Raw genomic sequence first — 13,536 nt, 5'->3', positions numbered from 1 at the left:
ACTTTTACAAGTAGAACCGCCCCCCCCCACTTCCACAATGAATTTCCAGCCAAGTCTTTCACCAATCTTCTTGCAAAGATTTTAACAGTGTGTGCTCACATTGTGAATGTTTACACTACTAATTCTTATCTGTCAGGTCTTTGAGAGTGAAAGAGATGAGGATATACTGTAGCTGATCTAGATAAGGTTATTCCAACAGAAAGCAAGTCATCTTGGAAACATAGTTTATTTGACAAATATCAACATTGTTCTTTGTCATTCAATTTCCTGTAGTAATTGGAATAAGAAACTTGATTACAGGGATGAATCACTTTGTAAAAAAAATCCTAAACATATCATATTACAGGAATAGAAATGGATATGTGAATGCACGCATGCACACATGCATACACACAATTGCACACAACTGTTTGAAGCATTTTTTAAATGAATAATTCAAATAAAGACAAAACATTTCACCAACATTTTTTGGTTCATGTTTCTATGTTGGGCATTTAGTTTCCACGCAGCTACACTCATCTACATGAAGATATGTGTATTTTATATGCCTCCTTTTGCTGCAAACCAGTTCCACTCTCACTTCATGGTATTTTGTGGCATGGCAACATGTGCATCCATGCTTCATTTTGTGAGTGTCAAAGGAATATCTGAGGGAGAAAGCACAAGTGAAATGTTTTGACTGATGTTCCTCTTTACACGAAAAGGAGCCAGTGATGTCAAGTCAAGAAATAGTTTTCTAGCATTTATTCATTAAGTGCACTGGTCCGTGTTTTTGGTTTAGCCTGGTCTTCATCAATATGGTGCCCTCCACATGTTTTGAACAACAGTTCCCATCACCCCTGACTGTTGGTCATGCTGACGTGGGGATTGTAGTCCAAAATATCTGGAGGGTGAAAGTTGGTTTAGGCCAGGCATCCCCAAACTGTGGCCCTCCAGATGTTTTGGACTACAATTCCCATCTTCCCCGACCACTGGTCCTGTTAGCTAGGGATCATGGGAGTTGTAGGCCAAAACATCTGGAGGGCCACAGTTTGGGGATGCCTGGTTTAGGCCATTAAGTTCCACTTTCTTCCCTCCCCACCAGTGTTCCATGCTAAAAACATTGAAGGAAAAAGGATTGAGACTGTGTGATTTTAGATCTCTGGGAAACTCTGCTTCTACTTCCACTTCTGTTGTCCCCCCAGATCTGTGCACAATGTTAACTTTCTTTGACTGTGGCTTGTAAGCCACTAGGTGGCTTGTAAAACTCATAAATATTGTCACTATCAGCAGAAAAGGCAGCAGCAAGGTTCCCTAGCAGATATATGCGTCCATTGCTAATAGAGGGCTGCATGCTGCTTCTCCTGCTGTTCAGCTCTACCAAGACAACAGGAACAAAACAGAAAGAGGAATTGCAGAGTCCCACAGAGCTCTTGACAGGTTGCAGCCTGGGTATATAAGAAGACACTGGGTATATACTGGTACACGTGTCTCACACAAAGGAGAAATACCCATGTAAATCACAACATTCAGTGCTTTTATACAGTGTGACACTTTGAGTTCTGGTTATCAGAAGCTTTCAGCTATATTCAACACCTTTCTGCTTCTGAAATCTTAATCTAGGTCTTGCTCAAGCTGCTTAGATACCATCCAACTTTGGGGGTACTACCCCTGTGCACTAAATTAACAGGCTGTTAGAAGAACTTGCTAAAGGCCTCTCAGTGCCTATTCATTTGGAAAATAAGGAACATGCTACCACTACTTTTCACTGGGGGGGGGGGGACACATTCTTGTTTAATTTATTGGAACATCCAGTCAAGTGATTGTGTCATTATACCAAAAACCAGCCTTTGGAGAAAAATTTGACAGCCAGTTAATTTATATCATCCTGGACCCATGGCAACATGCCAGACAGGTTGACCCATAGAAACCTTGTGCACATACTAAAGCAGTTGTGCCATTGGCTCACCTTTTTCCCCCATAAATCTTGCGGTAAAATGATAAAATGTTGAAAGTTTCTGCATGTGTAGTGAAGCAATCATTTCGTAACAACACAACTGTGTGTGCAAAGTGGGAAAAGATGAAACTCGCCTACTTGTTACAAGTCCAGGGTAACTTAATAGTGTAACTATTATTTACTATTTTATAGGGGCAAAAGCTAGTACATTCGTGCTCCAGGCTCATATCCATAAAATGGTAAGCAGAGAGACACAGAGAGTGAATGCTGTATCTGTGTTGTGCATTTATGTGGTGCAAGTTGACTGAGACAGGTGGAACAATCTTTTACTTACACAGAGTAGGTGTTGCAGGATCCTCCACAGGAAGGAATGTTGATGGGCCTGGCTGATTTACAATTCTTATAAACAATTAATTGCCTCTTCAGGTGAATTGTACAATTATGTGACAAGGGGGTACCTGAAAATGAAAGGGAAACAAAAATCCTCAAATAACTTTACTTGATTGGAACTTAAACTATCAGGAACCAGTAGCTTTGAACTTAAAAGCAGTTTTATCTATCATTCAAATGTAGCTGCTCATTCCACACACACACACATCCTAATATATGCATTTCTGTAGACATGGTTTGGTTGCAGGGCTACATTGTAAAATTCAAATATTTTGCATTTCAAATGATGATTCTGTTTTGGTTCTCATTTTGTTATGGAAAGTGCAATTTTGATAGATTCTTGAATCATCAAGACCTGAATCAAATATTTTCCCCTGCTCTAGATTTAACAGGCCCCTTTGAAGAACTTTAGATAGCTCTTCTTTTTTGCTTTAATACTACTGTTATTAATCAGCTGACATCACAGATTAGAGTAACAGATTAGAAAAATGGATTTTGACTGGTATTCCATTGTGGTTTGGTGTTGTGTTATTGTCAAGGGGCTGTCAGGAGACTGCAGGTTCTTCCACAGGTCAGGAAAAAGACTCAAGGCATGAAATGCAAATAGCTTTTATTCACAAAAGTAAAATCACAACCAAGTTCATCTAGGCTAGTCTCCCCTAGTTGAAGAGACTGCTGGAACTGGCATCTGCCCCCTCACTCTGGACTGCAGCAAGGGAGAGGGATTCCCCTCTGGGCCTGTCTGGCCCGTTGCTCAGCAATGGGTAGGACTCTTCAGTGGAGGAGGAGAGCAACAGAGGCAGTATCTGGCTCCTCTCTGTCAGTCTGAGCTCACAGTGCCCAGCCCTGTCCTGGAATGGCTTTCTTCTTCTGACTCTCCATGTTCACTCAAACCTCCTGCTTCTATCACCTCCCACCTTGCCCCTTCTGCAAACTGGTCCTCCATGTCCCACCACCAATATCCTGGGCCCAAGTCTCCTTCCTCTGTGTCACCCCTGGGGGGCTCTTGGAAGGGCAGCCCCCCCCCCACTCTTCCTCATCCAGACAGTTACGTGCAGTGCTTTTTTTCTTCAAAAATGTTTAGGGGTACTCTCATTTTGACTCAAGAAAATCACAATTTTATAGTTCAAATCGGAAAAAATAAATAACAGTAAATGGACAAAAGTACAAAGATTCACATAATGTTTAGGGGTATGCGTACTCCTGCATACCCTCAGGAAAAGAAACACTGGTTATGTGCAAATTGGGACTTTATAAAAGCTCTTTCGCTTTCATTCATGAACTGTTGTAAAGAACATACTCACATATCTCACAGCATCCATCAGCAGCAGTTTGAATAGTTGCCTATTTTGAAAAGAAACATGAGAATATGTCACATTATAATATTAGTGCTTCACACCTTAATTTTTCTTTTTCCTCCTTTATGTACAGATTATATAACTTTGAATCCATCCATTTTGCATACTTCCGCTCGTGCACGCTGGGAATGGCGGAAAATACCATCTGCTCCACTTCAACGGTGTGTTTTTTTGGTGGCTGCTTTGGGAGTACACAGCCTCCCCCCCCTCCCGGGATGCTACGGGAGGGGGCCGCTGGCCCGCAGATGCCCCTTAATCCACTCGGACCCTGCGGGGGTGGGGTGGGCCAAGCACCCGTTGGAGTCAGCACTCCTGGAAGCCACCCAATGCGGGCACGGGTCCCATAACTTGGAATTTTAATTAGATAAAAGTTTTGGGCATGCCTCAGATGAAGGAGCAAAAAATTTATTGCCTGTGGACCCAGCCCTGAGCAGTAGAGAAAAAGACTTGATTTACGGCCACTGAGAGATAAGAGGTGGAAACATCGCAGAAAGGAAGATGGATTATCAGGAGAAACCGAGAAGCCTGACAGGGAAGTGAAACACCCTCCCCCCCCTTCTCTTAAAGATTTACTAAACACCTTTTCTGGACGGGCTATCAGAATTACCTAGAGCAGCAGAAAAATTGAAAATACAAACTGTGTGGACATGAAAATATAAACAATATAAAAATGGAGGATTTATATATGCTTTGATAACCTTGTAAAAACAGCTGGCACTTGCTGGGATTCGTCGTGGACTGATTAAGAAGATTTAAGACTTGTGTCGCAGTTAGAAATTAAGAAAGCACAAAATGGTGCCGAAACGGAGAGCAGCTAGAGGCGAGGAAGAAGCCATTGTTTGTTTTTAGAAGAGTTATAAGATTTGACCTGGCTAACTCCTCGCTGGAAAAGCTGTAAATCTGTCTTTGGAGGAGCTATGAAGTAGAAATTTGGACATGATTTGTAATTTGTGAGCTTTGTTGGATTCGGAAGACCAGCGATCAGAGGGAGACTAATGACACAATTCCACGCAGTGACAGAAAACATTTTGGTAAAACCTGGCTGGCAACACAACTCAGAGGTTTGGAGAAGATTGAAGAATGTCAACAAAGACTGTTAGGAAAGGACTGTATTATTTTGGGACAATATGTGAAGGTTTACATCAGAGGCTGAATAACAAGGGAGAAATTATTAAAAGCAAATGGCAGTAGTGATTTGCAGGAAGCTCTGGAATCTGAGGCATGGGGAGTCAGAAAAATTCAATATAATTAGGCATAATTGGAATGTTTCTTTTAATTAGAATTGTATAATTAATTTGGATAAAGTGTAATTGGGAATAATTTCAATGTGATTTGATGTTGTTTAATTGGAAAATTTAATACTTTTTTTTTTAAAGAATCCATCCATTTTGTGCCTGCTTTGTTCCTTCCTGCTCCTTGCAGCTAATTCTTGAAGGCTAACCAGCTTGAAGGCTAATCTGAAGTCAAAATTCAGGAATATGCAGCTGTCCCATACAGGGATTGAACTGGCAGTCTTGGCATTATGAGCACCATGCTGTAACCGACTGAGCTATTTGAGCTAACTGAGCTATATGTTAGTGATTTAGTGACATACCGTAGATCTCCAAACACAATTCCACATAGGGTTAATAGTAAGAAATGTGAGTTGAACTGGTAAAAGCAAGCACTGCTGTAATAATACTCACTGGGACACAATTTGATCGATCAAACACTGGGCAGGATATGATTGTGGTACTCAGTATAAATTGATCTGATACCCTGGTGCATAAATACTGAGTACAGTTATCCTGTGGATCCTTGTAGGTCTTCCCAACCTGTAGTAGAAAATAATATCCAGAAATAGGTGCTATTGAGCAAACGAGCTGATCTCCATCTAGATTTTCCTGTATTTCATTTTGTAAAAGCCCCTCACACAAGTGTTAGTTACATGAATGGTGAAACGCCTACTTTGGCTTGATACTGGTGGACTACAGAATTAGAAGAAGTAGTTATGTTTTAACGATGGCATGCACTGATGGTTTCTCTCCTGGTCTGAAGATAAGGAGGGTCAGTTCCCTCCTTTCCAACAGACCTCCTGGGTGAACTTATGTCAGCTACAGATCTTTCTTCCTTAGTGCCTGTCCTATCTGTATGAAAAGTTGATTTCTTCAATAACCGCATTTTGGAATGTATAGAAGTATCTCACTATTGCTAAATTCAAATTTCATGAAGGCATTATACTCCATTGTTACAAATGAAGCATCCTCAGTTTTCAAAGAGAAGTCTCCTTAAAATGGTGTTGTTGGGCTAACTGAGTAATATGGTCACAGCAAAGCAATTACTCATAAAGGAGGTAAACACATACCTCAATAGCCACTATCCCAGGTGAAAGCTTTGTCACACATGCTGTCTGAACACATTCACCACAGCATTTTCCTTCTTTCTGGATATAGTGGAACCCCTGAGGATGAAAAGATGCTGATGAAAGGGATGGAATGAACTGTCAATTTCAATTCCCCCTGTTTCTCGTTTTTCCAGTCTTAAATTCAATGGCCCACATTTTGCATTTTAAAGATGATCTTCATGAAAATTCACCAGCATTTCTCCTTATAAACACATTTTTCTATGCAGTTTTGATTAATGTTCACATTTTTGCAAGTGATTTTTAGATTTTGGGCAACCCCTACTTCAGGTTCTGATGGACTTCCCAGTTTGGGGTGGAATCTGGACTTTTGTATGGAAGCCCAGAAATTACTTTAATCCACAGATTTGTCCCTCAGGCTTCCTATTCTATCTAGCTCAAGAAATATCAGGCTTAGTATCTGAACCAAGATTGATCATTATCTAGCATTTTCATTAACTAGCTGGTGTTAATGGTAGGCATCACAGCTCTCCCCTAAGTTTCCATTCTGGTGTTATTTTACTTAACCCCCATCTTTTGGAACCACCATGTGTTAGTGTGATACATGCAGTGATGGGTCATCTTCAAGGTGCTTTGCCCATAATGTACATAAGATTCATCAGATCTTCTGCTTTTCTCTCTATGGAAAAGCAACTTTTTATGGAAGCTTTCTCCCAGTGCTTCTCTCTAGAGTTGTTGTTGTTTGTTGTTGTTGTTGACTACTGTAGTAGGGAAGCCATTTTTCAACCAGCTGCTGTTCACTACATTTGTCTAACCACAATAACAATGGCAAGGTAAGCCGAGTCAGCAACAGAGGAGAAGTTAGCCATCAATGTGTCTACCTACCTGTTGACAGTCAGTAGAACAATTAATTGGAGTGCACTTAATTTTATTGGTTTGGGTTTTAGGATCCTGTGTTACAGTGCAGAAGCATTCATCACAAGAGTCTGAAGGTACCACTGATCCAGGCTTAAATGAGAGGTGGTAAAGCAGAAGGGGGAGAATCTGGTAAGTAAATCCAGCATATTAACACAGAAATGCTATTAAGCAACATGGGATTAGTGAAAGGGTGTATTTAACTAAGTCATACTCAAACTAGACCCATTGAAATAAATTTACTTTAGTTCTAAATCCAGTGCTTTGAATGGGTCTATTCAGAATAGTTGGATATAACTCAGACTAACAGCTAGCATTAAAATAATTCTTTGATTTTCAAGGCCAAAGAAGACACTATATCAAATTTCAAATTTCATTTGCATATTTTAAAAAGCAGCCATAAAAGTAAATAGCCCACTGAGGGCACTAAAGAGCCCACCCTTTAGGTTAAAAAGTTCTCCCACCCGTGAGCTAAAGGAATATAGCAGCAGTGAATTAAAGGAAGCAGCAGACCATACCTGATACTCAATTCCTTTAGATACACAAACATTTTTTGGTTCTGTAAGTAAAAGAAAAATCATGTTCAGAAATGTTGAGATTTTCATGTTCAGAAATGTTGAGATTTTCTTGACTTCTATGAGTTTCCTGGTTTCTTTTCTCATTTTTCTGCTATATTAGTTGTAGAGAAGAATCGCTCACAAATTAGTAACAAAGCATTTTGATCCACATAGTGAAAATTCATATAATATTCCCTGCCAATTGTATTTTTAACATTTTGTGACTAAGGCTGCACACATACACATACATCATCTTATTCTAGAATCAATGGAGAGTGAGCACGTGGTTTTCCTACATGGTCAACACTCAGTCTAGATCTACTGCATATATTTTGCCCCAGAAGAGTGCTTCTTCGAAAGCTAGTTTTGTTCCAAAAATAAAAGCTCATTGCAGATTGATTCTGCATTTCCCCATAGGGTGCCCATTTGAAAACAGGTGTAGGCGTAGGTATCCACACCTGCTTAATAATGAGGTGGGTGGGTGTATACCATGATCCCTTTTCATTTACTCAGGGTATGTAGAGGTAGAAAAAACCACTCAAGGGGAGGGTTTTCAAACACATACCAAGTAACAACACCTACCTCCTTAGAAGGCATTATGTAAAATCAATCTAGATTTAAAGTAGCATGTAGAGGATGAGCATGAATGATTCCAGATTGGGGTGTGTGTGAACCTATATTTTCCCGATACAGATAGGTTAGTGTGCATGTTGGTTAACTGTGTTCCACTCCCAAAATGACATTTATGTGAATTTAGTACTTACTACAGACATGAATAGGACAACAGGCACCATCAGAAGCAGTTGCTACAATTTGGAAACCAGGATTGCATATCTGTTTGGTTAGAGGACATGACCTTTCATTACACTCTGTGAAAGAGAAGAAGGGAAGTCATTGATATTGTAAGGATGTTTAAATGAGTATTTAAAATTGTAAAACAGAAAATCTAATAAAAATTCTATCTATCTCTATCTATCATCTATCTAGCTATCTTACTGAAGTACTTGCTTACCACACACTATCTCTGTGCAGCAGGGATCTTCTGGCTGTATCCGCACTACAGGTACAAATCCTTCCCTTGTGCAAGTGATTGGCGGAGATCTTGCACAAATGTGGGGGGAACAAGAAATATCCAGTGTGTCCTTGCAACAGGTGCAGACCTGACAATCTTTTTCCCACCTCTCTCCTGGCTGTATAATAAATGTTCAAAAAAGGAAAAAAAAATATTGACCAGAGTATTTAATCATCCTGGGGCTGAGTTTCTGCTAGAGTTTTTGATGGGGAAAGACCACAGCTCAGTGGCAGGGTACATGCTTTGGTAAGACTGGGATGGATTCCTGTCTGAAATCTTGGTGAGCCAATGCCAGCTAGCATTGCCAGTTCTGAGCTAGATAGACCTGCGGGAAAGCAGGTCTACTGTAGGGTTGTTTTCGCACAGTCACTGAATGAGTGGAACAACTTTCACTTGTGCAATGCAGCTTCCTCTCCTTCTCCTCCCCTGTACAGCTCTGCCTTAATCTGCTCTAGAGCTTTGGGTGATACCTCAGAGCAGATTTGGAGGGAGTGCAGAGGCATACACAGGGGAAGGAGAGAAAAGGGAAGTCCTATTTCACTTGTGCGGTAACTTCACCCAATGGTTTCTCAATCCACCGTTAAGGAGCCAACTTTTCTCATTCTTCTGTGGATACGTTAACTAATATGAAACCATGACAGGTGAGTTCCCAACCTTCTATAGCATGTGCATGACAAATAAACTCTTATACTATATTGACTAACCATAATAAGCACAGAACGTTGTGATAGTTTGTCATACAATTGCACTGGTTCTTGCATTGTATTTGCTCTGTGCCAGTGTTCAGCAATTTTAGGCAGCATTAGCTTGTGGGTAGAGTGCAAAATATTATTCTGGCTGTATATCAGCTGAAGAACCCATCTTTTGCACTCCTCCTTACCTGTCTCAATAGTCCATCAGTTCCTGTGCAGCCTACAAATTAAGACAGTTGGAATATGAAGCAGACCATTTCAGAAAAGAAGTTAACAACACTGAAGACATATTCATATACAAATCAGGACCCTGAAAGGGTGTATGTCATATGAAAAGGCATGGAGAGAGCCAAGGCCACATGGCTCACATTTCTAAATTGTGACATTTTCCTGCTTGCTCTATCATCATGCAAGGATTGTTCAATCTAAGGGGTCATTTTATCCAAGCTAACTTCCTTTCCCAGTTTTTCTTTCCATAGTGCTGGCTTCATTGTTTCCTGATCCTTTCCAGGTTCCACTAACTCAGCATGCAACCTACATGCTGCATAGGCAGCTGTTGTGGGTGGGCAGTCTCAAAAGGGCCTCTTGGGCCAACTGTATTCCCAATTTCCCCCAATTTCCTTACCACAGACAGAAACACAGATACTATCATGGTGATTCAACTGGATCATTCCATCCGGACAGAAACATCCTTCGACAAGGATTCCTGGAACATCACCTTCTGCTGGATTTGCACCAACAGCATTTTTCCTGTAGGATTGTGTTAACAGGATAAAGGAAAGGTCACCAAGCAATTATTCAGCTATTCACACACACACACACACACACACACACACACACACACACACACACCATTTGATAAAGATTTGTCTTCATTTAAGAAATTACTCACCCACTGTTGCAAGTGAGCCTTTCCATTCTTCCACATGGCTTATAGATTTGATCCCGAGAACATCTGAGTTCTGTGAAATATTGACAAATTTCATTCGGAGTGCACCTACATTCTAAAAAGCTAGAACAAATTCTAGGAGGCAATGGCACTGAAAATATTCATGCAGATTGAGTGAGGTAGTTTCATTCACATATATTTTGATGGATGCAGGGTTGTCCTGCTGCACTGGTGTTTTTTTTGGGGGGGGGGTTCTTTGTGTACTAGCCATAATCTTGTATGGATGAGCAAATGGACATGGCAGTGGCAAACAACACTTGCTGCTACTTGGTAAGGATGAACAGATTGATCTTCTTCAGGTCCATGTCAATTGTGCATTTGTTCATTCATAAATCCAATCTGTCCCATTTCCACAATAGTCTGCATTATATATATATATATATATATATATATATATATATATATATATATATAATATGCACAAATGTTCTCATTTAAATATGTATTTTATCTTAATGAACACATTTCTATTTTATCCTAAAAAGCTCATTTAAGAATGTATTTTGATTTCTTAATACAACAACTGTATTGTAAAATTCAGAGAAGTGTAAACTCTGAATGGAAATTACATTCTAATTCATACATTTGTCTGAGGTGTGTGGATCAAATCGGTCCACATAGGAATTCATAGAAATATATTACCTCACATAATGCGGTGCACACACACCATTTGAATGGCAATGCCCATCAACTTTGGGGGAGCCTGGCCCCCTCAAATATTTTATTGGGCAAAGACCCCCCAGCCCCTAGGAGTTGGCTCCTCTGCCTCTGGCTCTGCACAGTGAATGAGGAAAGGGAGGAGAGGATCTACCAATTCAACAGTTGCTGGTATAGTACCGAGTCAGTAAGGGGGGGGGGAGGGAGATCCAATTTTCTCTGTAGAAGAGAAAGAGACCCAATCTTCTAAATCTCACTGCAACTCAAAGGGGGTAGGGTAGGCCAGTGATGGCGAACCTATGACATGCGTGTCAGACGTGACACGCAGAGCCCTCACTGCTGGCACACGCCCCATCGGCCCATTGGGTCAGCAGCTCCCCCCAAAAAGCTCAACAACTCTGGCACTTTGTGATAAATAAGGGGTTTTTGGTTTGGTTTGGTTAAATAATTAGTTTTTGGTTTATTAAATACAGTTATATATTACAATTATACATTTTTGTTATTTAAGCTATAAATATCGTCAAATTATGGGTTTTTTCTCGAAGTGACACACCACCCAAGTTATGCTCGGTTTTTTGGCGAATTTTGACACACCAAGCTCAAAAGGTTGCCCATCACTGGGGTAGGCTTTTGTGGCTGTTGTTGTGATGCAGAAGTCAAGGGTCATCTCTGGGTTAAACTCAAGGCACTGAACCTCAACAGCTGCCTAATAATGTCAATCACTAATACTACCCTGCAAAAATTTGTTGTATCCACAAAACTAGTACATTAGGAAGAACCCTAGCCCAGCCTAGCTTTCCTTATTTATTTATTTATTTATTTATTTATTTATTTATTTATTTATAGTGTGAGCATTCAACCATGCAGCTTTCTGTCTAAAATGGTATAGCCCTCAGTGCAGTCTCTCTCCACTTCAAAAGATAACCTGTTTCATATTCTAATCCTTACAGGTTTTCTGAGTTGGTGGTTTTCTACATCTAATGATTTATATCATGTTCAATTGGACACAGATTTATAGGGATGAAGTGCCCTAAACTAGAAGACTGCAATTTGGACCTTCTTTTCAAACTAACATTATACTTTGGGAATTCAGATCTCAGTGTTCCTTAGAGGGGCTTATTTTAGGCTCGTAGAGCCAGCAGATAACAGATCAAGAACATGTCAGCTGATAAAAAGGAATAAACTCAACAACCCTCTCCTGGGATGTCATTCAGCTCACCACACTTCCTGTTGGCTTTGCTTCTCCAGTCTACACAGATCCCATGGTACCCACACAAGGCTGCATAGGCCTGGAGACTTCCACATTCCATGTTCTGCTTTGGTGAAGAACAGCCATCCACAACACAGGCATCATAGTACGGCCGCGGCGGAACAGCATTGTGACATTCTGTAAAGCTCCTTGTTTAATTTTTAAAAATGAAGTTTTTTAACAGTGTGAATTAATGTGTTCCAAATAAGAGAGATACAAAATAATTAAGGATGGATATCTATTATTATTCTAAACTTGCTGACTGTAAGACTTACTTAAGAGAACTACTAGTCAGACTAGACTCACTGAAACTAATGGATCTGGTCAATTTAGCTTTCTTAATTTCTGAGTCTACCATGAGTAACACTTACTTGAATACCACCATACCTTATACTAATAACCCAGCAGCGAACCGTGTTTTGCATCATTACAAACACACACTCACTTTGAGCTGGTGCTTAACCTTCCTTAGCTAGTTTTTCCTACAGCCATTTGATTGAGTTTACATGGGTATTTATACTTCAAAATTAAACTTGAAAACATGCATACCTATTATTATTAATAATAATTTTTCAGCAAACTTAAAAGCAACAACCAAATTTAATTGCCTCAACACTTGGATGTCCATCTTAAGATGGCTACCCTGGGAATAGTAAGTGTTGCTGGGCAGGATTTAAGTGATCAAAATAAATCAATACAATGAAGAGGAACCTCAGTTTATGTAACATTCATTAAATGTAACATTCATTAAAAGTGTGCTTTACCAGATAAGTTTACATAGGGGAGGGACTACACAGGTGGCCATTTTGGATGGTGACATTTGAGTCTGAAAAGGTGCCAAGTGTTGCCCTGCATCACAATGCCTAATGATGAGGTCCATCACTTTCCAGTCCATTGCCATTTCTGTGAAAGAATCTGCAATCTTGCCATTCCTTTTCATTGCATCATCTGTCTTTTTGTTGGTGCATGTACCTGGTCAAGATAAGAAGGTCACTTCAAGCAAAGGCTAGGATGGCACGAGCATCTGTAAACAGTCTAGTACAAAGGAAAGTGGCAATTGCTTATCCATTGAGTCTGTGGAAATAAACACTGCTTGCCCCCCCTCCCCCGCCAATGCAAATAGCAATAGGGTGGAAAGGCATGGCAGTGGGTTGGAACAAGTAATGTGAGCCTGGTAACCAAGGGACAAGAAGGCGAAAGAAACGCAGGGAGTACTAAATTTCACATACTGGTTTAAAGTAAACTAGAGGGCCTCTTCTTTTGATGCTCTGGATATTCTCCTCTGAATATATAACCAAGAGGGAAAGAAGAAATCAAGGAGCAGGGAGAAGTCCAAATATACGGACTTCTACATATAAAAAATTGGTTGAACCCATACAAAGCTGCCTTATGGGTTCCGGTTTCCGCCGGCAGGAATGGC

General features: G+C 40.3%; 1 protein-coding gene across 1 annotated transcript in view; it reads right to left on the bottom strand.

Moving 5' to 3' along the window:
* Window positions 1-207: 207 nt before the first annotated feature.
* The window catches only part of LOC118097524 (mucin-5B-like), a 51,769-nt gene continuing 38,440 nt past the window's right edge, over window positions 208-13,536 (bottom strand). Inside the window, exons 33-46 of the mRNA XM_088666064.1 lie at window positions 12,881-13,088; window positions 12,087-12,265; window positions 10,154-10,223; window positions 9,887-10,011; window positions 9,450-9,481; window positions 8,510-8,687; window positions 8,262-8,366; window positions 7,459-7,499; window positions 6,911-7,033; window positions 6,029-6,124; window positions 5,370-5,498; window positions 3,631-3,670; window positions 2,271-2,394; window positions 208-647 (exon numbers count right to left, since the gene is read on the bottom strand). Coding sequence (XP_088522190.1) covers window positions 482-647; window positions 2,271-2,394; window positions 3,631-3,670; window positions 5,370-5,498; window positions 6,029-6,124; window positions 6,911-7,033; window positions 7,459-7,499; window positions 8,262-8,366; window positions 8,510-8,687; window positions 9,450-9,481; window positions 9,887-10,011; window positions 10,154-10,223; window positions 12,087-12,265; window positions 12,881-13,088 — 1,616 coding nt within the window. The 3' untranslated portion in view covers window positions 208-481. The remainder of the gene's footprint in view (window positions 648-2,270; window positions 2,395-3,630; window positions 3,671-5,369; window positions 5,499-6,028; window positions 6,125-6,910; window positions 7,034-7,458; window positions 7,500-8,261; window positions 8,367-8,509; window positions 8,688-9,449; window positions 9,482-9,886; window positions 10,012-10,153; window positions 10,224-12,086; window positions 12,266-12,880; window positions 13,089-13,536) is intronic.

The sequence above is a fragment of the Zootoca vivipara genome, chromosome 1, assembly GCF_965207765.1.
Source record: "Zootoca vivipara chromosome 1, rZooViv2.hap1.1, whole genome shotgun sequence".
Taxonomy (NCBI): domain Eukaryota; kingdom Metazoa; phylum Chordata; class Lepidosauria; order Squamata; family Lacertidae; genus Zootoca; species Zootoca vivipara.
This window is presented reverse-complemented; position numbering and strand designations above follow the sequence as displayed.